Below are 21,039 nucleotides of genomic sequence, written 5' to 3' on the forward strand. Positions count from 1 at the left end.
GGTACCTGTTATAACTTTTTCTTTGTGGACTTTAATTGAGATGCTCTGGATCCCCAGCATGAGAGAAAAAAAAAATTTTTTTTACTTTCACAAGCAAAAGAGTTACTCAGGGAAATTAGAGCAACCAAACAGAAAAAAGTACTCTTAAGGTTATTTCAAATGTTCATGCAGGAGCTCAAGCAGACTTAGGCAATTTGAGAGCAGAAAATGATTTAGGAGACAGAGCTAGATACTGAGGATGAGACAGAGCTAGAGGAAGAAGCTGCCAAGTCTCATAATTCAGACTGGCCTGCGCCCTCCGCTCCCATGGCTTTTCCTGCTACATGTGCAGGTGGTACGGGACCACTGCAGGAAGATATTACTGCTCTCCGAGAGAGAGTCCAATTAGAAAGGAAACAAGTTCAGTTATTAAAGGAGTTGGAGAAGTTAAAATTACAGAAAAGAAATAATGCTGGTTCTAAGGTAGCCCAAGAAGGATATTCACCCTTGGAGAAGGCCGTTTCTAAAGCTAGAGATTCTGGAGATTTTCAGTTGGCTTTTCCTGTGGTAGAGGTGATAGATGCTCAGGGAAACAGGGCTTGTCAATATTCTCCAATTAAAATTTAAACAAATAAAGGAATTAAAACTTGCATGTGTGCTTCCTCTTCGCCTTTCCTCCTCCATCGTGAGCCTTACACCTAACTCGGCTTCTTGCTATGTCTTCTCACAAGACTTTCCAAATCAAGCAATTCCTGGCCAAGAAACAAAAGCAAGATCGTCCTATTCCTCAATGGATTCCGATGAAAACTGGTAACAAAATCAGGTACAACTCCAAGAGAAGACACCGGAGGAGAACAAAGCTGGGTCTGTAAGGATTTGCACAATGGCAAGACTGAAGGTTTATACAGAGTTATGATCATCATCATAACTATGATCATCTATGAACAACTATGATCATCAGTCAATCCTACCAGATGGAATTTTGGTCTTGTCTAAACTGGGAATGGAGTTTGTTCCATAATAAAATGTAGAACATTTCAAACCACAAAAAAAAAAAAAAAAAAAAAAAAAAGTTGCATGTGTTCAATATGGTCCTAATGCTCCATTTACTGCAGCCATGGTGGACTCCCTTGTGGAGACAAATCTTACTCCAGCAGACTGGAAAATGCTCTGTAGGGCGTGCCTCAGTGGAGGTGATTATTATGTTATGGAAGTCAGATTTTACTGATGTGGTAAAACGAACACACAGCATTGCTAAATGTGCAATCAAGAAACCATCAATGGGATTTTAATATGTTAACTGGAGAAGGACCCTATGAGGGAAATAGTAATCAGCTTGACTATCCTCCAACTGTATATGCACAGATTGCTGTGGCAGCAAAAAGAGCCCAGCTAGCTCAGTAGGTAGAGCATGAGACTCTTAATCTCAGGGTTGTGGGTTCAAGCCCTATGTTGGGGCCATGAAGTTTGTCCCTCAAACTCCCACAAAACCCATGAGATGGAAGTTTAAGCCCTCCCTACTGGAGTGTTTGGTGGGATTAATTATAGGAAGGAGTAGTAGTACGGTGAAAGGATTGCAAGGTTTTTCTGGCATTATGGATAATGATTATACTGGAGAAATTAAAGTTATGGTAAATTCATCTAGAGGAATCACTATGATCCAGAATGATCAAAGAATAGCCTAATTTGCAAAATAAAGCTGTTGGTCCTGCCACAGGCACAGGAGGCTTTGTCTCTTCACATGTTTACTGGGCATAACTATCACTAGAGATAGACCTCAGTTAACACTCTGGCTTGATGGAAAAAAATTTGGTGGTTTGATGGATACTGGAGCAGACGTTACAATTATAGCAGGACGTCATTGGCTGCCTACTTGGCCTAAACAACCTACTCTGACTCATTTGAAGGGAATAGGACAATTGCAGAATCCTGAGGAAAGTACAGAATTGATAGTTTGGCAGGATACGGAGGAAAATAAAGGTACTTGCCAGCCATACATTGTTGATAATCTGCCCATTAATTTGTGGGGAAGGGATATTCTTGGACAAATGGGAGTTATGATGTGCAGTCCTAATGAAATTGTGACTTTTCAGATGATAAAATCAGGCTATCTCCCAGGACAGGGATTGAGAAAAGATAGTCAGGGCAGAGTCCAACCTGTTGAGGTGCAAGGAAACGATGGAACTACAGGGCTAGGGTATTTTTAATTCCAGTCACTGAACAGCCTGTACCCTGTGCAGATGGAATTAACTGGAAATCTGATGATCATTTATGGGTGGATCAGTGGCCTTTAACCTCTGAAAAAATATGAACTGCTCACTTGCTTGTACAGGAGCAATTGACTGCTGGACATATAGTTGAGTCAATTTCTCCTTGGAATACTCCTATTTTTGTCATCAAAAAGAAATCAGGAAAGTGGAGATTGTTACAAGATTTTTAAAAAGTTAATGAAACTATGGAGCTCATGGGAGCTTTGCAACCAGGGTTGCCTTCACCTGTAGCTATTCCCAAAGGAACATTTAAGATAATAATAGAGCTTAAAGACTGTTTCTTTACTATTCCTCTTCATCCTAAGGATTGTCACAGATTTGCTTTTAGTGTGCCTTCGGTAAATTTTAAAGAACCCATTAAAGATATCATTGGTGTGTCTTGCCTCAGGGAGTGGCCAATAGCCCCACCTTGTACCAAAAGTTTGTTGCTCAAGCTTTACAAAAAGGTTAGAGAAAAGTGGCCACAAATGTATATTATCCATTATATGGATGATATTTTGATTGCTGGTACAGATGAATCTCAAGTATTATTCTGTTATGCCCATATGCAAGAAAGTTTACAAAATTATGGTATGCAAATAGCTCCTGAGAAAGTGCAAAGAATTGATCCATATTCTTATTTGGGATTTAAATTATATCCAAATCAAATTACACATCAAAAATTCAGATTAGGATAGACAATTTAAATACATTAAATGATTTTCAAAAACTATTAGGTGATATCAATTGGCTTAGGCCTTATTTAAAACTTACCACTGGAGAGCTTTAACTTTTATTTGATGTTCTGAAAGGAGACACTTCTCCAACATCTTCCAGAGCTTTAACTCCTGATGCATGCCAGGCTTTAGAAATCATTAAAAATAAGTAAATAAGTAAATAAGTAAATAAATAAGTAAATAAATAAAATCATTTAACACACCATAGATAATAAATTTGTTACTTATTTAGATTATTAAAAACCCCTTGAATATTTAATTTATTGTACCAAATTCATTCCTACAAGATTGTTTTGGCAAGAGGCATTTATTATGTGGGTACATTTGCCTTCTTCTTCTAAGGTTATTTATCCATGTTATTCTGCTGTGGCTAAATTGATATGTTTAGGAAGATTGGAAGGTAAAAAATATTTTGGAAAAGAGCCTGATATTATTTATCAACCTTATTCTAAGGAACAACAGGAATGGCTATATGCTCATACAGATGATTGGCCTCTTGTTTGTGCCAATTTGGGAAAATTAAGAAATCATTACCCAGGAAACAAATTAATTCAGTTCTTAAAAGTGCATCCTATAGTTTTCCCACTCAAAACAAAAGTTAATCCAATTGTTGATGCTTTAACGGTGTTTACTGATGGTTCATCATCTGGCCTTGCTGCCTATACTTATAAAGGAAAAACAATATATTTTCAAGTGCCTAGCACATCTGTGCAAATAGCATAGTTATCTGCAGTACTGGCTGTGTTTCAAAGTTTTAATAAGAAGTCTTTAAATATTTTTACAGACAATGCATATGTAGCTCAGTCTTCGCCTAGGTTAGAGACTGCAGGTCAAATTCAGACATCTTCTCCTGCTGGAGTTTTGTTTTTACAAATTCAAAATTTGATACAAGAAATAAGTTTTCCCTTTTTTATAGGACATTTGAGGGTTCATTCTGATTTGCTAGGAACCCTGTCTGAAGAAAATGCATTGGCAGATAAAGCTACCAAAATTTATTATTCACAGTTGGAAAAAGCCCAGGATGCCCATAATATGCATAATATGCATCATCTTAATAGTGAAACCTTGAGACTTAAATATGGGTTGACTAAGGAACAGGCCCGTAGTATAGTCAAGCCTTGTAGTACTTGTCCTCAATTTCAGCCTGTTCCTCATTTAGGAGTCAATCCTAAAGGATTCCAAATCAAATTTGTCAAATGGATATTACTCATATTCCTTAAATATGGAAAATTAAAATATGTACATGTTTGCATAGATACCTATTCTGGATTTATTTTTGCCACTCCTCAACCAGGAGAGGCTGCAAAGAATGTTATTGCTCATTGTCTGCAAGCTTTCAATGTTCTGGGAGTTCCGAAGCAATTTAAAACTGACAATGGAACAGGATATACTAGCAAATCTTTTAAAAGATTTTGTCAACAATTTCAAGTTTCTCATATAACTGGAATACCTTACAATCCTCAAGGACAAGACATGGTAGAGCGTGCCCACTGAACAATTAAAATTTATTTGCAAAAAAAAAAAAGGGGGGGGGAGCTCTCCCCTGGACACCTAAGAATCATCTTAATTATGTTCTTTTCATCCTGAATTTTTTTTCTTTTATTTGGATTTGGCTTTTTTGAGACAGGGTTTCTCTGTATAGTCTTGGCTGGCCTGGAACTGGCCTCGGACTCAGGGCTCTGCCTGCCTCTGCCTCCTGGGATTAAGGCATGGCCCACCACTGTCAAGTCCTCTTCCTATTTTTTTTTAAAGCACACCAGAAGAGGGCACCAGATTTCGTTTTAGATGGTTATGAGCCACTATATGGTTGCTGGGAATTGAACTCATGACCTCTGGAAGAGCAGACAATGTGCTTAACCTCTGAACCATCTCTTCAGCCCCTCATTCTGAATTTTTTAAATTTGGATAAGCATGGTAAATCTGCAGTGGATAGATTTTGGCATACAGAAACCAAGAAAACTTGCTAAAGTTAAATGGAGGGATCCTTTAACAAATCAATGGCATGGACCCGACTGTGTACTCATATGGGGATGAGGATCTCTCTGCGTTTTTTTTGCAGAAAAATGATGCGGCATGATGGCTACTGGAATGCCTGGTATGACAAGTGAATGAGAAGCTTTCTCCTGACAATGATAATGGTGATAATGAAGACCCCTCCAGTCAAGGTGAATGTTTATTGGGCGTACGTTCCTGATCCATCTCTACTACAGCTGGTTTCCTGAGATGATCCAGAAGTCCTTGTATTTGTCAACAACACACATATGCTGGACTTTTCTTTTTTAATGGACAACAATATTCACAAAGAGTAATTATACTGGTTCAGAAACTGGATGGCCTATTTGCTTGGCACAGATGCCATGCAGCATTTAAATGGATTTGTATTACATCCCTTGAATATGATGAGACAGAATTTAATTGGACTAGGGTTCAGAATCATCTTGCTGGTGTTTGGTCTAGCAAAAACTTCTCATTGGACATGTTTACGATGAGAAATAAGATCCACGATATAGAATCTGCCAAGGAACCTAGATTGGAATTGGCCAATACAGCTTTGGATATATTTACTAACCTCAGGAGGTGCTTTCCATTCTTTGACTCTTGACTTTGACTTGCAGGCATGGTGGGCATGGGTTTATTAGCCTGTGCCTTCCTTCCTTGTGTGTTACAGTTCCTTCTTCAACAACTTCAATGCATGCAAGTGCAGTTGCATAAATTTAAATTAAAGATCTCTAACAACCCTGTTTGATATGGAGGTAAGTCAAAGACAGGTAAGAGTGAACATGTGGTTTTACCAACCTGAGACAGAGGCTTGTGAAAATTACATCTGAGACCTTGATGACAGGTATGAAAATGCACATTTCACCAATCTAAGATAGGCTCTCCATAAAACAAAAAAGGGGGACCTGAAGGAGTCTGGTGATGGAATTTTGCCTCTTGGCCTTGGCAGATGTGGTTTAATCTGAAGTTCAGTTTCTCAGAAACTGACCTTGGCAGTTTTTCTCCAGCAGGGTGCTCTGTTCCTGAGAACTAGATAACAAGCTTTGTGTAACCTTGAGTGAATCCTTGGATGTTTTGCCCAGTGAAGCACACACCAAAAAAGACAAAAAAAGGAGCCCAGGTGATACAACCGCACAGATGATCTCAATGTTTCTTTAAAAATCTGCATGCAGGGCAATTTCAAGACAGTTATCCAGATCATCCAACATCACAGACTGTTCCAGTTAGGACTTCAGTTAAGCTCTGAACTTTCTTAGCAATCTACAGAATATGGCATTTAAAGATTTTATTGACTTAAGGCTTTTTTTTTTTTTTTTTTTTTTACAATGAAAATGTCTGCTTCTGGCAACATCCCCACTGCACTCCAAAGAGCATCAAAGGCTTCACATGTGGCAAGCTAGCCACTGGGTAAGAAAATGCCCTTGCATCAATTTCAGACAAATACTGTCCAAAACTGGATAAACGGGATACAGCAAAGTCAACTGCCAACCTTTACAAGGACAAAATAGTTAAGTCCTTCATAATTCCAGCTTCACAGAAAAGTCTGTCAAATATTAAAAGCCAGAAGGCTGAGGATGATGTTCCAACATTATGGAGAAATTTTGGGGAACTGTCCACACAGCCAAATATCTCTGTCATTTCTATACTTTTGGAAGCTGCTTGTCTGTACTTCCTAGCTACTTAGGTAATACTTATTCCTTCTTAAGTCTCTGATGTAGTTGAAGACTAGAAAATTATAGTTTCACAGTTAAACTTAAACTGTTTAGGATGATAGAAATTGATAGTAAACTACTTTATCCAAGGGCACCAAACATACAAATGTAAATCTTACTTAATAATTTTCATAATTGTTATTATTACATATATTTTGTTATTGTAAGAGGAAGAGCCTTTTATTACACTAAAGGAGGAGATGTAGGCATAAGGTTATTGTGTAATCAAATGCTGATTTCTGTACCCCCATAAATGGTTGCAATCCTTGTTCTGAGAATCTCCTGTCTCAGTGTTGTGTACACTACTCCCCAGTTTCCCCCTGATAAGCCAATAAAGCAGCTTACAGCCAGTCTCTGAGCAGGGGGAGAGAATAGGGCTGGACTTCCTGCCAGCCAGGGGATGAGGAGTTAGAGGAGGGAGTAGGGGATTCAGCCATGGAATATATGCTGGGAGGAAACCAGATTAGTTCAGAGGGTTAAGAATAGAGTAGTATGTGCTCAGTTATTATGAAGTGAAGCTAATTATTAAACAAACATAAAAGTCTCAGTTATTTGTATGATGCCTGGGTTAAGAGAGAAACTGAGAAACAAACACAGTTTTATAAAAACAACTGTGACAACCTGCTGTTAGCAGGCCACCCTCTGTTGATTATCTACAGGGTCTCTCCAAAGGACTACCTTGTTAGCAGGTCACCCTCCACTGACTATAGGGTCTCTCCAGAGAACTACTGGCAGTAGTGAAGCTCAAGGAAGCATGTCTTCCTGGTGCTTATACATGAGGGTTAATACAGATTTGTCAAAACTTAAAAAAAATAATGTAAATAGGGCTGATACTAGTTTTTCTTGTGGCATGTATGAGTCCACATAAGTAACATCTATCTTCTAAAGAGAGTTAGGGTGCAGTCCCCGAGGTTTGTGTCTCTGGACTGCAAAGGACCTAGTGGGAGGAGTGGTCCATAGGAGGCACAGCTGAGAACTAAATGTTTGCAGGTAATTTTTGTTAAATCTGGAAACAATTTGTGGAGGAAGGGTGCAGAGTTATAAAAGCAAGCATGTAGCACTCCAGCTTGGCCTAGTGGTGATAGCATAAAGGCAGACACAGCTTGATCTGCCAATGTGTTTCCCTCAGAAATTACCCTGGGGAGGTTTTGATGGGTGCAGACTTGTTGAATATAAAAAGGAACAGGTTGTTGCTCAGTCAGCATCTGGAGCTGAATCACAGCCACAAACAGGGGCCTCTGTTGGTTTGAGTGTGGCATGGGGCAAGAATTTTACCACATTAATAGCATACCAACTATCACTAAATATTGAGAGGGTCCTGATGGTCCCAGAGGAGCGTCATGATGGCCAGCAGTTCATCGATTTGAACTAATCCCTCAAAGAATTGGGTCTACAATTGTGGCTTGTTTCCTATTAAATGTAAAGCATAGACAAATTTTGTTTTGTGTGCATCTGTGAATCCCAAAGCTGCATCCGGAATGAGAAACCTGAAATGTAGGTTTGACATTTGTAGCAAAATAGACACAAATGTTCTTTGGGTAATGACCATCAATCTGACCATGGAACATCGATGGAAAAGTTTACTCTGCAGGATTAGAGAAGAAATTCCAAGCTAATGAGTCCTGGGATATGAGAAGTACAATTTGATCTGGGTCTTTTCCTAATAACTGAGAATTTTGAGAGCCAATGTAAAAATCCCACCAATGAACAGGGTAATGGTAGAGGCAGAGAAATGTGCTAAATGTATTCAGTAGACTATCTGATCCAGAAGTTGGTACATAGCTTCAGAAGGTAACACAAACATTGGGATAACCAGTCCCCAGAGCTCTTTATTTGAATTGTATCTTTGTAGCGTAGTCTGGTTTAAGCCTACATTGACTATTTTTACCCTTTTTTGAGCCTTCTCTGTGACAGTCAGGAGTTCCTCAGGTCTTTTTGCACCTCAAAAAAGGGGGAAGAGAGGGGTCAATTGGTCATTGGTAACAGGAAGGTAAGGTTGTATCCAGGCCAGGTTTCCCAAAAAGGTCTGAATAGCCGATAAAGTTGGCAGAGTTGAAATTCAAATTGCAACCTTTGTGGTCTTATCACATCATTATTTACAGTGCGCTCCAGGAACATATAAGTGTTAGGGTTTGGTCTGGTGCTATACTATTCTAATGTTAATTGCTTTCCCCCTGTGGCCTGCTTGCTACACACAGACACTTCTTTACCACAAATGACATTGTAAACTTTGCCTCTGTTTAACCAATTAAATACCAGCACAGCTGGGCAAGGTGGATGGGGAGGTGTGGCCAAGGTGGTCAGGCTTTGGGGGACAGGAGAGGATCACAGGAAGAAGAGAGGTGAGGTGGAGGAGAAAGAGAGGCACCAGGGGTAAGCGTGGAAAGAAGCACATGGCAGGCACAGATGGAGGAAGGGTCCCAGATGAAGAATAAACAAGTATTTTTGGAACTATGGATGGGAGGTAGTTTAGGATGGGGATGGGGATTAAGGTTGTTTAGAGGGTTAAAATCTGCTCTGTTCCAGGTGATATAAGGCCATTTTAGAATCTATCCAGTGTCTGTGTCTTTTATTGATTGTGATACCAGGTTAAATAAACCACAGTAATAATTATAGGGCTAATAATAAACATTATTAGCATATAACACTCCTGGCTTTGTACTATTTCAGCAGCTATTTGTCAAGTAGACTTTTCTAATTTTTGTTAGCAGTTTTTTTAGTGGCCTGCATTAAAATGTCCAGTTAGAATGTTGTCCATGTAATGGACAGGTTAACAATCTTTAGCTATTTGTTTTAATGCCTACCATACCTAAACCTGACAAATTGTCAGACTATTTTCATGCCCTGTGAGGGCACTCTCCAGTGATATCTGTGCACTGAGTGCCTTTTATTCTCAGCCAGAATTGAAAAGGCCAATCTCTGCTTGTCATTGTGGTGCAGGAGGATGTAAAAAAGGGCAGTCCTTTATGTTATTTTAATAATAGTTTCTAGGAATGGCTGAGATATCAGGAAGGCCCCCAAGGCCTGCATAGATGTGTTAATTGCTCTTAAATAATGGAGAAATATTAATTTTCCTGATTTTTTTCTTTATAACAAAAACTAGGGAATTCAAGGTACTAGTAGATGATTCAATATGTCTCATCTCTTAGTGTTCTTTAGTTCAACTTTGTAATGCCTGATACTTTTCCCTACACCAGAAACTGGCCACTTATCTACCCAAATTGGGGCATCAGAGTTCCAGTATAGCACTAGGAGGAAGTGGAGCTCCTTATTATCAGCAGACATTAGAACTGGGGGTAGCCTTTCATTACAAACTTTTCATATGCAATAATCCTAAAAGGCTTTATTGCTAGTGGTGACCTCTACATCCATATCCTCCAAAAGATCCCTTCCCCATAAGTTATTGGGGAGGTCTAGCAATGTTAGGAGAGTAATTGCCTTCATTGTCATCCTATAGCACCAGTCCAGAGACCTGCTAAGATGGTGACTGTCTGCCCACACCCTTGAATGTTGGCTAGAACAAGTCTCGATGCCACATGCTAAAATTCTCCTCTGAAACCTCTTGGGCCAGTCCCTACAGTTCAAATAACCCTCAGTACCACTGTCTTCCATGCTTCCATGAGTATGGCCCATTAAGCGATGCCTAAAGCATTCCACTGCTTTCCAAAGTCCCAAAATCCATATTCCTCAACACAAAAGCATGGTCAAGCCTATCACAGCAGTGATAGGTACCACAGTGATAGGTACCAATTTCTGTCTTAGTTTGGCTTTATTGCTGTGAAGAGACACCATGACCAAGACAGCTTCTTTTCTTTTTTTTTTTTTACGATTTATTTATTTATTTATTTATTTATTTATTCATTCATTCATTTATTTCTTTGTTTGTTTATTTATGTACGTTGGTGTTCTGCCTGCTTGTATGTGTGTGTGAGGGTGTCAGATGCTCTGGAACTGGAGTTACAGTTGTAAGATGCCATGTGGTTGCTGGGAATCAAACTAAGATTCTTTAGAAGAGCAGTCGGTGCTCTTAACCACTGAGCCATCTCTCCAGCCCCCCAAGACAACTCTTACAAAGAAAATATTTAATTGGGGCTGGCTTACAGTTCTAAAGGTTCAGTCCATTATGATTATGGCAAGAAGCATGGCAGGCAGAGTGGTAGAGGAGCTGAGAGTTCTGCATCTTGATATCCATGCAGCAGAAGGGCACCGCCATAGTGGCACACTTCCTCCAACAAGGCCACACCTTAATAGTGTCACTCTCCATGGGCCAAGCATTCAAACACAAACCACCACAATGATCAAACTGTAATGAATTTTAATACATGCCATAAGAAAGGATAGCATGACGAATCCTGAGGAATTAGTAGCCAACAAGAAATATAATGCAGAGATGAAGGTCTGGCTGGAGACATTTTCACATCTCAGCCAGTTTCAAACCTGTACCCTTGCATTGTGCTGCCTGTTGTTGGTCCTCTTGATTTCTTTCTTCATATCTGCAGCAAGATCTTCAGGGGTGTCCCTCAAATTTCATTTTTATACATTTGGATGGAATCCAGTTTTTTTGTTTTTATTTTTTTGATGTTGAAACAAAAACAAAACCTCTCCCCCATCATAACACATTTCCTGTGTTCCATTCTGATGCTGGTACATCATTAATATAAAGAAGCTGATTTATAAATATAAATATAAAACTGCTGATTTCAGCAGTTTTTTCTCTAATCCATTATCTTTCAGCAGCCGTAGCTTTTGCTCATTAGCATTTAAAATGTTTTAAATTTAGTAAAGCACTATGTAATCTGGAAGTCTTTGTTATCCCTTTCTGATAAGCATCTCTTTTAAAGTGTGATTAGATCATTCTACATCTGATTATCATGCAGGATTGTGTAATATACTTTATATTATGATAGGCAAAAATGCTTCATTTTCCTAGAGACGTATGTTGGAGCACTGTCAGTTTTAATAGGTTCATGTAGTCTCATCATTGTCCTATTTCCACAAAATGTGTAATTACAGAATCAGCTGTTCAGAACTTAAAGCACTTGCCCATTGAAATATTGAATATGTGTCTATGGTATGGTGCACATATTTGAAATTTTCAAACTGCAAAATACAACACATCCATTTGCCAAATTTCATTTCTTTGGGTACCTTCTGGGTTACTCCCTGCAGATAATGGGATTTGGCTACATAAAGAACAAGTAGGACATTTTCTTATAATTTCCTTGGCTTGTTGTCAAGAACAACAAAAACACTTTTTAAACCTTTGCTGTTAACATGGAGTTTCTTATGAAATTCTGAAGCTTCTAGCACATTTCCTATCAACAGCTGATCAATGTCATCATTACTATGTTGCAGAGGGCCAGGTAGACCCATATGGAATCAGATGTGTTACATACAATGGATGACTTCTACTTCTGATCACTTGCTGCAGTTGAAGAAACAGTGAAGCTAATTTTGAATCATGCTGAGTAAGTTCAGCAGTTCCTGAATATTGAGAGTTGGTAACTATAATAAGAATTTCAGGAAAATCTAATGTAAGCATACCATAAGAATGACATACAGGCTGGAGAGATGGCTCAGAGGTTAAGAGCACTGGCTACTCTTCTGGGAATTGCTGTTCAATTCCCACAACCACATAGTGGCTCCCAACTATCTACGGTGAGATCTGATGTCCTCTTTTGGCGTGCAGACAGAACACTGTATACATGATAAATCTATCTTTTTAAAAAACAAAACAAAAAAGAACGACATACAACAACGATTTTTAAACAAAAGCATACAGGCTTTGAATTTTTTTTTAATTTTTTCTGACTTATGACAGCCATTCCCAACTTATCTGCATCAGTATAAAATGTAAGTGCTTCTTTCTACTATACAGAGGAGAAACTAATTAGTTTTTATAACCGAAGTCACCTGCTCTGAGTATACTTTTTGTTAATTTCTCCCAAACAGTTCCTACAAGCTCTTTGCCAGACTTCATTGATTACCCATAACGACATAAGCTCAGCATTAGTGTGAGGCACTGTGATTTCTGTTGGCTCTGTTCCTAATTCTTCCTTTTATAATTAAATCAGAAACCATTTCTGTATGTCTTTAATTTTTTTACTTTTGTTTGTATGCTTTGAAGATTCATCCTAAAATACTATCTTCCCTTTGCATAACTAACCCAGCAGGAAAATGAGTTCTGGGAAAAATAACCAAAGTACAGGCCCCTGTGAAGTCTCCCGAAGCCTCTGGGTTTGGGGAGCTTTTAACAATCAGCAGCATGGGGCCCACCTGACAGCAGAACCTAGAGATTCCCTGCAGTGTGGACCCTCTGGTGGTACATGAGATGTGATCTCTGAATGAAGCCCTTACAGCAGATGCTGCAGATGTAGGGTCTCTCCCCAGTGTGGACCCTCCGGTGTGTGTGTAAGTATGAGGCATGACGAAAGCCTTTCCCACACTGCTGACATGTGTAGGGCTTCTCTCCTGTGTGGACCCTCCGATGAGCACTAAGAGCCTGGCTCTATCTGAATTCCTTCCCACACTCCTCACATCTGAACAGCTTCTTCTCCCCTGTATGCACCCTCTTGGTGGGACTGGAGGTTTGTGGCCTTACTGAACTGCTTCTGGCAAGCATTGCATTTGAATGGCTTCTTCCCGGTGTGAATTTTCTGATGGACTTGGAGAGTAGACCTCTGGATGAAGGTTTTCCCACGTGTCGCATTTGTAGGGCTTCTCCCCCGTGTGCACCCTCTGGTGGGACTGGAGGTGTGAGCCCTGGTTGAACTGTATCTGGCACACGTGGCATGTGAACGGTTTCTCACCAGTGTGGATGCTCTGATGACTCTTCAGAGTTTGGGCATGACAAAAGCCTTTCCCACACTCCTCACATTTGTAGGGTTTCTCTCCTGTGTGGACACTCTGGTGACTGTGAAGGCTCAAGATCCAGGTGAAGCACTTCCCACACACATCACATCTGTATGGTTTCTCCCCAGTGTGAACTCTCTGGTGGGCTTGAAAATTCGAGCTCAAACTGAAACATTTCCCACACACACTGCAGCAAAATGGTTTCTCTCCTGTATGGACCACTCGGTGTCTTCTGAAGCTTGAGACTGAACTGAAACCCTTCCCGCACTCTTCACATTTATATGGCTTCTCTCCTGTGTGGACACGCTGATGGATGTCAAGTCTGGAACTCAAGCTGAAGCACTTCCCACACTCATCACACTTGTATGGTTTCTCCCCAGTGTGGACTCTCTGGTGGGTGCGAAGGCTCGTGCTAGAACTGAAGCCTTTGCCACAGTCTCCACACTTATATGGCTTCTCTCCTGTGTGAGTTCTCTTGTGAATCTGGAGATGTGCCCCCGTTGTGAAGCCCTTCCCACACACTTCACACTTGTATGGTTTCTCTCCTGTGTGCACTCGGCAATGGATTTTGAGATTTGACCTGCAGCTGAAGCCTTTTCCACAGGTATGGCACCGGTAGGGCTTCTCCCCTGTGTGCACTCTCTGGTGAGTCTTCAGACTTGACCTCTGACTGAAACTCTTGCCACATTCATGACACAAGTAGCACTTTTTTCCTGGAAGAGCACTGTGTTGAATGGGGACACTGGAGCTAGGCCTGATATCCTTCTGTGTACTAGGTACAGGACAGTCCTTTCCTAAGACGACCTGCTGATGGAGTTCTAAACTAGAGCTGTCAATTATGGCTTCATGGTCCTTGCTGCACTGGTAGGCCTTCTGTTCTGTGTAAACACCGTGCTGTGTGAAGGGTGATGTGGGAAAGATGACTTTACCACAGTCATCGCTGCTGTGGGCTCTGTCTCTTTGATGCAGTACATTTTTATCATGGTGGGAAATGAAACTCAGAATGTCAACACCGGGAGGCAACAGCAGTGGCTTGTTTTTTACTTGAGACTGTGGATACTGTTTCTGATGGTTCCATCTCTTGCTAAGATGAGTTTTACTCCAAGAACTCTGAGCTCTCCCAGAAAGAAATTCTTGATTTTCAGTATTGCTGTAATGGTTGCTTGTGAGACTCTCAAGACAGCCATCACTCTCGGTGGCCCAGGCAGGCTTTTCAGCTCCCCCATGGAAGGAGGAGTGGCACTGCTCCAGGAAGTGAGAACCCTTTCTTTGAATGTTTATCACAGCTTCTGGAGTTCTGGCCAGTTTGTTGACATCATGGCTTGTCACTGGCCAGCCTGGAAGCCATGCAGGTGAAAGACACCATAATCCTGTTGCATGAAGAGCCTCCATTTTGTTTGGACTTTGGCCTCCTGAAAGAATATATAGTATAAGGTGATGTCAGCAAGGATGGGGCCATCAAAGGTCTGAGTCCTCATTTTTCTCTCTGGAAACATTAACTAGAGACCACAGTCAAAGATGAACACCCCAGAGCTCTGAAGAACAAAGATCTTCAACACAGAGAGTGTGCACTCAAGAGCAAGACACATTGACCATAGTGGGAAATCTTGGGTGAGCACAGCAGTGAAGGCTCAGAATCAACTTCAGCCTCTGCTGAGTACCTGTCTCACTTCGCCTATGTGTAACTGTGCAAACAGATAATGGAAAGGAAGCACGTTTCAGTATCTGGGCATATTTACTTGAGGGAAGATGTGGGATGAAGTACACATGGGAACAACTTCTCTCTGAGGGAGCAGAGAAAATTGAGGAGCAGAAAAAAACAGACCTGCCTGGTCCTAACCTGACTGCAGGTGACATGAAGACTGATCTGGTTCCTCTGATTGGCAGTCGAGGTGAGAGAGTGTAATGGGAAGGCACAGGGAGTGTTGGAGGCTGAGGGAAAGACACAAGGCATACGAGGATTGCAGGGATCAGCACAGGCCCAGAAGCTGATGACCTCGAGGAAGTCACTGTGTTTGTAAGCACACATGTGCAAGAGGAGATTGGAATAACTTCAGCACACAAGTTCCCTTGGAAAGCACATGAAAACAGATAAAGCCTTTAGATGGCAAGACTCAAAACTCACCAATCTAATTATGGAAGGGCTACTCCCGGGAAAAAGGCAGAGTGCAAGAGCAGGTACAAGCTGGTTTCCTTCAAAAGCCTGGTCTCCAACCTGATATCACCAGGCTCAAAGGAACAAGGGAAGGGGGCTCAAAAACCAAGGTAGATCTCAGCTGCCAACCTGACAGCAGATGTCCTAAAGAAATAACAAAAGCTGTAACACTATCTGACAGGACCCCCAAGGAAAGGAGGAAATGACCCAAGAACAAACTATCAAGTTGGGGAAACAACGAAGATGAACCAAACAACTTCTGAGGCTGAAAATGGAAACAAATGAAGTAGAAGATCCAGTGATCTTGAGACACAGTTTGGTGACTTACATGACACAGTGGGAAAAGTTAGTATCAGTAGGAGATGTGGGGGAGCCAGGTTCTGGGTCTGGAGAGAGATGATCTTGTGAGGAACAGGGAAGGCTTTCTGGAAATGGAAGTTACTGCAGCTCCACAAGAGACATACAGAGGCATCATGGAGTCATGGTTCACAGTGTGCAAACACTTCTGATTTTGGTGTATGTCAATACAACCAAAACTAAATCCATGGTAATAAGTGTGATGGTCCTCAGACACTGGCAGAGGCAAGTGTAGCATGTGGAGAGGGAGAGGAAGACACATGTAAAGCCCCCTCAGAGCCAGGCCTGTGAGTACTCCTGATCAGACGAATGCAGAGAGAGAGAGAAACAGAGAGAGGGGGCTGCAGGGAGGGGGCATGGTACTCCACCAGGGAAGAGCATTCTGACCAGAGACAAGCAAGCCACAGAAGTGGAGACACAAAGCCAGAAGCAGGGGGGGGAATGGATGTCAGCAGAATAGAGGATGAGACCCTAGGAAGCTAGGGTACATGTGAGGCACAGTGGACCAACACTGTCACCCTAGGGCTTGGGAAGCTGAGGCTGGAGGACCACACATTTCTGGACAAGCCTAGCCTAGACTGAAAGACTTTACCACAAAACAAAAACTGAAAACAACTTGATCTTACTGAGTGAAATGGGAGGCCAAGGGTCTGAGACAGAGAGCAGCACAACAGGACTCTAAGGTTGTGGGGGAGGAAGCACCCCACACGAGAGCAGAAGCAGTGCTGGGGCATCTGGTGGCTGTGCTTACCTGTCTGGGTCAAGGACACAAGAAAGAGGCTGTGGAAACTCCCCACAGCTAAGGAAAGCTGCTGAGGCTGTTATGCCCAGTTCTTGAGACCCCCAAAGACCAGGAATGGACTCCGCTGTAAATACATGAGGGTTTTTTTTTATTGTATATGTGCTTGAATATGGGTCACAAGGAATGCGGCCCTGTGGTTTAGGGGAACAAGGTTTTTAAAGGGAAAACCACAAGCAGGGACTTACATGCTTTGGCGTTACGTGATTGGGTAAGGGTACTGACTTTTGAAATGATTGGTCCATTTTTAGGCGCCAAGACCACAAACAGTACTTGCCTGTCCATATGGGTCAGTTTCCTAGCAACTGTATAACTAGTGGGCAGGGAAAGAATGCATTAAGGCTGGTTCCCCACCCCCACCCCCCACAGGCAACTGGACATATCTCAATTTCCTGGCCTCTATTCAGGCTTGTGCTTTAAACTTTAAAACAATACCCACTGGTTTTGAATTCTTTGGTCTCTCATAGCAACTCTGGATTGTGGTAAGCTAACCCCTGGGCAAAAGTGCCCCAACTGGCCCACCTAGGGCCCAGCCTAAACTGTGGACAAAGCTGTGGACACCTGGAGAATCACTTTTTCACATTGCTGAGGGCGAGGCAAGGCCATTCTCTCAAGTTCTTTTTTCCACAGAAATAGTCTCTCATTTTCTGTGCCTGATGGCTCGACTGCCTCTGCTCAGGATGCCATGAGACCACAGGACCCAGAGACAACTGCCTAGGTGATGGACTAACTAGTCATCTCTGTCATTTTGACTGGTACATTTATTCAGCTTATAATTTATCCTTCTCAGGTCTCTGATCACATTGATGGCTAGGCTAAGCTAATGGTAACTTTGCAGCTAAAGAGCAGACAATTAGATTCACTGTTAGTTCATTGGTCAGTTCATTAGCTAGTCAGAACTGCTAGATACTAGATCCTTTATTTAGAAAGGCAAACAGGTTTGCCTTGCTCACAGGCTTCATGTTAGTTGCCTGTGTCTTATGGTGAATAGCTGGACAGAACGATATAAATTTTATGTAGGGTCTGAGGATATAGGAGTTTAGGTTGTGAGAATCTAGAGAATGCTGTTTGATGGTGTGGGAAAATGTTTCAGTGTTGATAAATGCAAGAAAGATTGGAGGGTCTAAGTAGGTGTTTTAAGGTGTGTGAACTGATAATGACATACAGTTGTAATGATATAGAAAAATGGTTTAAGGCGTATTAAAAATGGGTGATATTTCAGATTTCTCCCTCCTCTCTGCTATTGCTGTACTTATGTTGCTATAAGATTTCAGAAGTTCAGAGTTTTGACATTGATCACTAGAGTTCTGATAAGCTGATGGAGCACTGACTGCTTATTCAGTCGCAAGCTTGCCTCTTGGTTGTCTTCTGGAGACAGACTTAGAGGTGCATCTCATCATGCTAAAAACATCTGTCTAATGTGTATATCTGACCCAAAAGCCTTAACTTTTACTATGGTATTTTTAATGTTTGCCATTTCTGAGATAGACTGTGAACAGGATTTAGGAATATCTTACACCTATTCCTTCTAGTTGTTTTGTTAAGGAAAGTCCAAGCATCCAGGGTTTAGCAGTAAAGCCATTAATGCAGTTCTGCCTAACTTTCCAGTGTGACCTGGAGGTGGGGCTAATGCAGATGCTGAGTGTACAAGAAGTGGCCAATCTCCATTGGTGGCTGATTATCAACAGCTGTGCCCACAGGAAAGGTGTTAAGAGTTTCAGACTGTGGACGCACTTAAATTGTTTATAAAGGTTAGAAAACAATCAGCTAAGAAGAACTGATGCTCATTCTGCTGGATGCAATTTTACCTGTTAATCTCAGAATGTTGTTTATATTAGATTTGCTCATATGCTACTTTTCTGAGTTTTTTAAAAAAAAAATATATATATATATATATATTTCCTTTTATAAACTGAAAATTCACGTAAGTTTCAGGAAATCAGAAAGTCATGAGGCCTGCATCTGGCATGGCTCAAACGGATCTCAGATGAATTTTTTCCTTGGCCTCGGGATTCCTCACTTTTCCCATTTACTAGATTAATTTTAAATTCTGTCTCTAGTCTGAATTTGTGTCAGCAGATTTTCACTCTATTCCGGGATCAGCTATGGATTGCAAGCTGCAATCTGGACTTGCTGGAAGCTGACATGATTGCTCACTGTCTCTTCAGATGGATCAACTAACCAAATGCTTCTGAGGACTGCCGTACTGCCCAGCCTTTGACTGGCATTTCAGCCTTCCTAGCCCCTGATGCTAATGGTCCTATTGTCAGCACTAAAGCAGATTCAGAATAAGAGACCTCCGCCCAAAAATCCCACCCAGCAGGCTGAAATGCTAAGTCAAAATGGGCTCCCTGACATTAGCTATTATCTTGGGGATTGCACCAACTTGGTTGAAAGCTTGCAGATACTCTAGAGAGAAAGGATCCCAGAGGATGGTTTAAATACTGGTATAATAGTTCTCCTTGGCTTACTACCCTTATATCCACCCTGATGGGGACCCTCCCATTTTGACTTTTACCTTTGGGCCTTGTATTTTAAATTGTTTGATGGCTTTCATGAAAGAATGTTTGGGAGTGATACAGTTAATGGTACTCAGATCCCACTGTGGAAAGATATATCTGAAGGATTCCAGAGATCATATCTGGAAGACCCAAGATTAGGTCTTCAAATGATCATGGAAAGGGGGGAATGATAGACCAAAGAATTAAAAATCAGTGGGTATTGTGTTAAAGCTTAAAGCAGAAGCCTGAACGAAGGCTAGTTAAGTGGAGACATGTCCAGCCACCTTCGGGGAACAACTAACCTCAATGCCCCAAGAAGAAGAACTAGCCTTACTGTGTTCTTTCCTGCCCACTAATTATACAGTTGCTAGGAAAACAGCCCCTCTCCTCTAGGGCAGCCAAACAAGGGAAGCCAGACCATTAATGGTTTGGGAGCCTTCCTAAAGCTAATCAATTAAAAATGCAAAATCCTTTTTTGTGTTTCAACCAATAGATGCTTGCCAAGTAGGAAATCCTCCTGCTTTCCAGACTCTTTAAGTCACCCACCTAAACTGAGCACAAGGCTCTGGGCTCTCACTGCTTCAGTGGTGAGGGTGTGTGAGCCCAAGCTGTAGCTTGCAATAAAAAGATCCTCGTGTGTTTTGCAACGGACTCAACTCCTGGTGGTGGTCTTTTGGGGTCTTGCGAATCAGGCATAACAAGGCCAGCTGTGTGGCAATAGTGTTCCTATACTGAGTCCCAGAGAGGCCACTGTGTGAAGCTGTGAAGTTGGTGCCTAGATTGCCTTGGAGACCCCAAGGGGTTAGAGATTTACAAGTATTGGACACTGGCCAAGGAAATCTGCTAACAGGAACCAGCCCAGGAGAAAGAAGTGTGTTGTAGCCAACGGAGAGCTAAAAGGAGGTGGAGATCTGGAGAGCACTTTGATATCAGAAATGGAGATGCAGAGTTTTTGTTCTTGTTTTGGTTCAGTATTTCCTCATTGTGCTCCCTTTCCTCCCTTCTCAAATGCCACTGTATGTTGGATTATGTGATCTGCTTCTTTATTTTGATTTTACAGGGGCTTACAGTTAAGAGATTGCATGATTAATCTCAGCACCCTGGGATGCAGAGGCAGGCAGATCATTGTGAGTTTCAGGCCATCCTGGTTTATAGAGTCTAGGACAGCCAAGTGAAATGCTGTGTGGACCGGCTGGGGGAAGAAAGAGAGATTGCATAAGTCTCAGATGAGACGTTGGCCTTTGGACTTTTAAACAGGGTTCAGACTATTACAGACTACAAGGATTTTCATGGTTGGACTGAATACATTTTGCTTTCTGATCTGGCTACAAGCCGGCGGGGGCAGGGAGAGTGTGGTGGTTTGAATGACAATGGCCCTAGGCTCATGTGTTTGAATGTTTGGTCAATAGGGAGTGGTGAGGCAAGACAAGGACCAGGAGGTGTGGCCCTTTTTTGAAGAGGGGCGTCAAGCAAAGCAATGTCTCCCTTTTCCTGCTGCCTTTAGATTCTGATGTGAAACTCTCTGTTACCATTTCTGCCTGCAGGACGCTATGCACTCCACCATGATGATAATGGACTAACCCTCAGAAACAGTAAACAAGCCTCAAATTAAATGCTTTTGTTTATACAAGTTGCTATGGTCATGGCATTAAAACACACACACACACACACACACACACACACACACACACACACACACA

At 41.6% G+C, this 21,039-nt stretch overlaps 1 protein-coding gene, 1 non-coding gene and 1 pseudogene across 2 annotated transcripts; 2 read left to right on the forward strand and 1 right to left on the reverse strand.

The window, feature by feature from the left end:
* Positions 1-695: 695 nt before the first annotated feature.
* Positions 696-855, forward strand: LOC129669037 (putative 60S ribosomal protein L39-like 5). Its single transcript, XM_055597114.1, has one exon. It carries the CDS (start codon positions 696-698, stop codon positions 849-851), a length of 156 nt encoding a protein of 51 aa, XP_055453089.1. The 3' UTR covers positions 852-855.
* Positions 856-1,365: 510 nt separating this feature from the next.
* Trnak-cuu (transfer RNA lysine (anticodon CUU)) lies at positions 1,366-1,440 on the forward strand. The gene has a single exon. It is a non-coding gene; the product is annotated as a tRNA-Lys (tRNA).
* A 9,539-nt stretch (positions 1,441-10,979) lies between these two features.
* Positions 10,980-21,039, reverse strand: part of LOC129669038 (zinc finger protein 235-like) — a 24,532-nt pseudogene continuing 14,472 nt past the window's right edge.

The sequence above is a fragment of the Psammomys obesus genome, unplaced genomic scaffold (genome assembly GCF_907164565.1).
Source record: "Psammomys obesus unplaced genomic scaffold, mPsaObe1.curated_primary_1811, whole genome shotgun sequence".
Classification (NCBI taxonomy): domain Eukaryota; kingdom Metazoa; phylum Chordata; class Mammalia; order Rodentia; family Muridae; genus Psammomys; species Psammomys obesus.

Bases quoted from the DNA above. Each gene is read 5' to 3' on its own strand.
- LOC129669037 (XM_055597114.1), top strand. From the start codon at position 696: ATGTCTTCTCACAAGACTTTCCAAATCAAGCAATTCCTGGCCAAGAAA.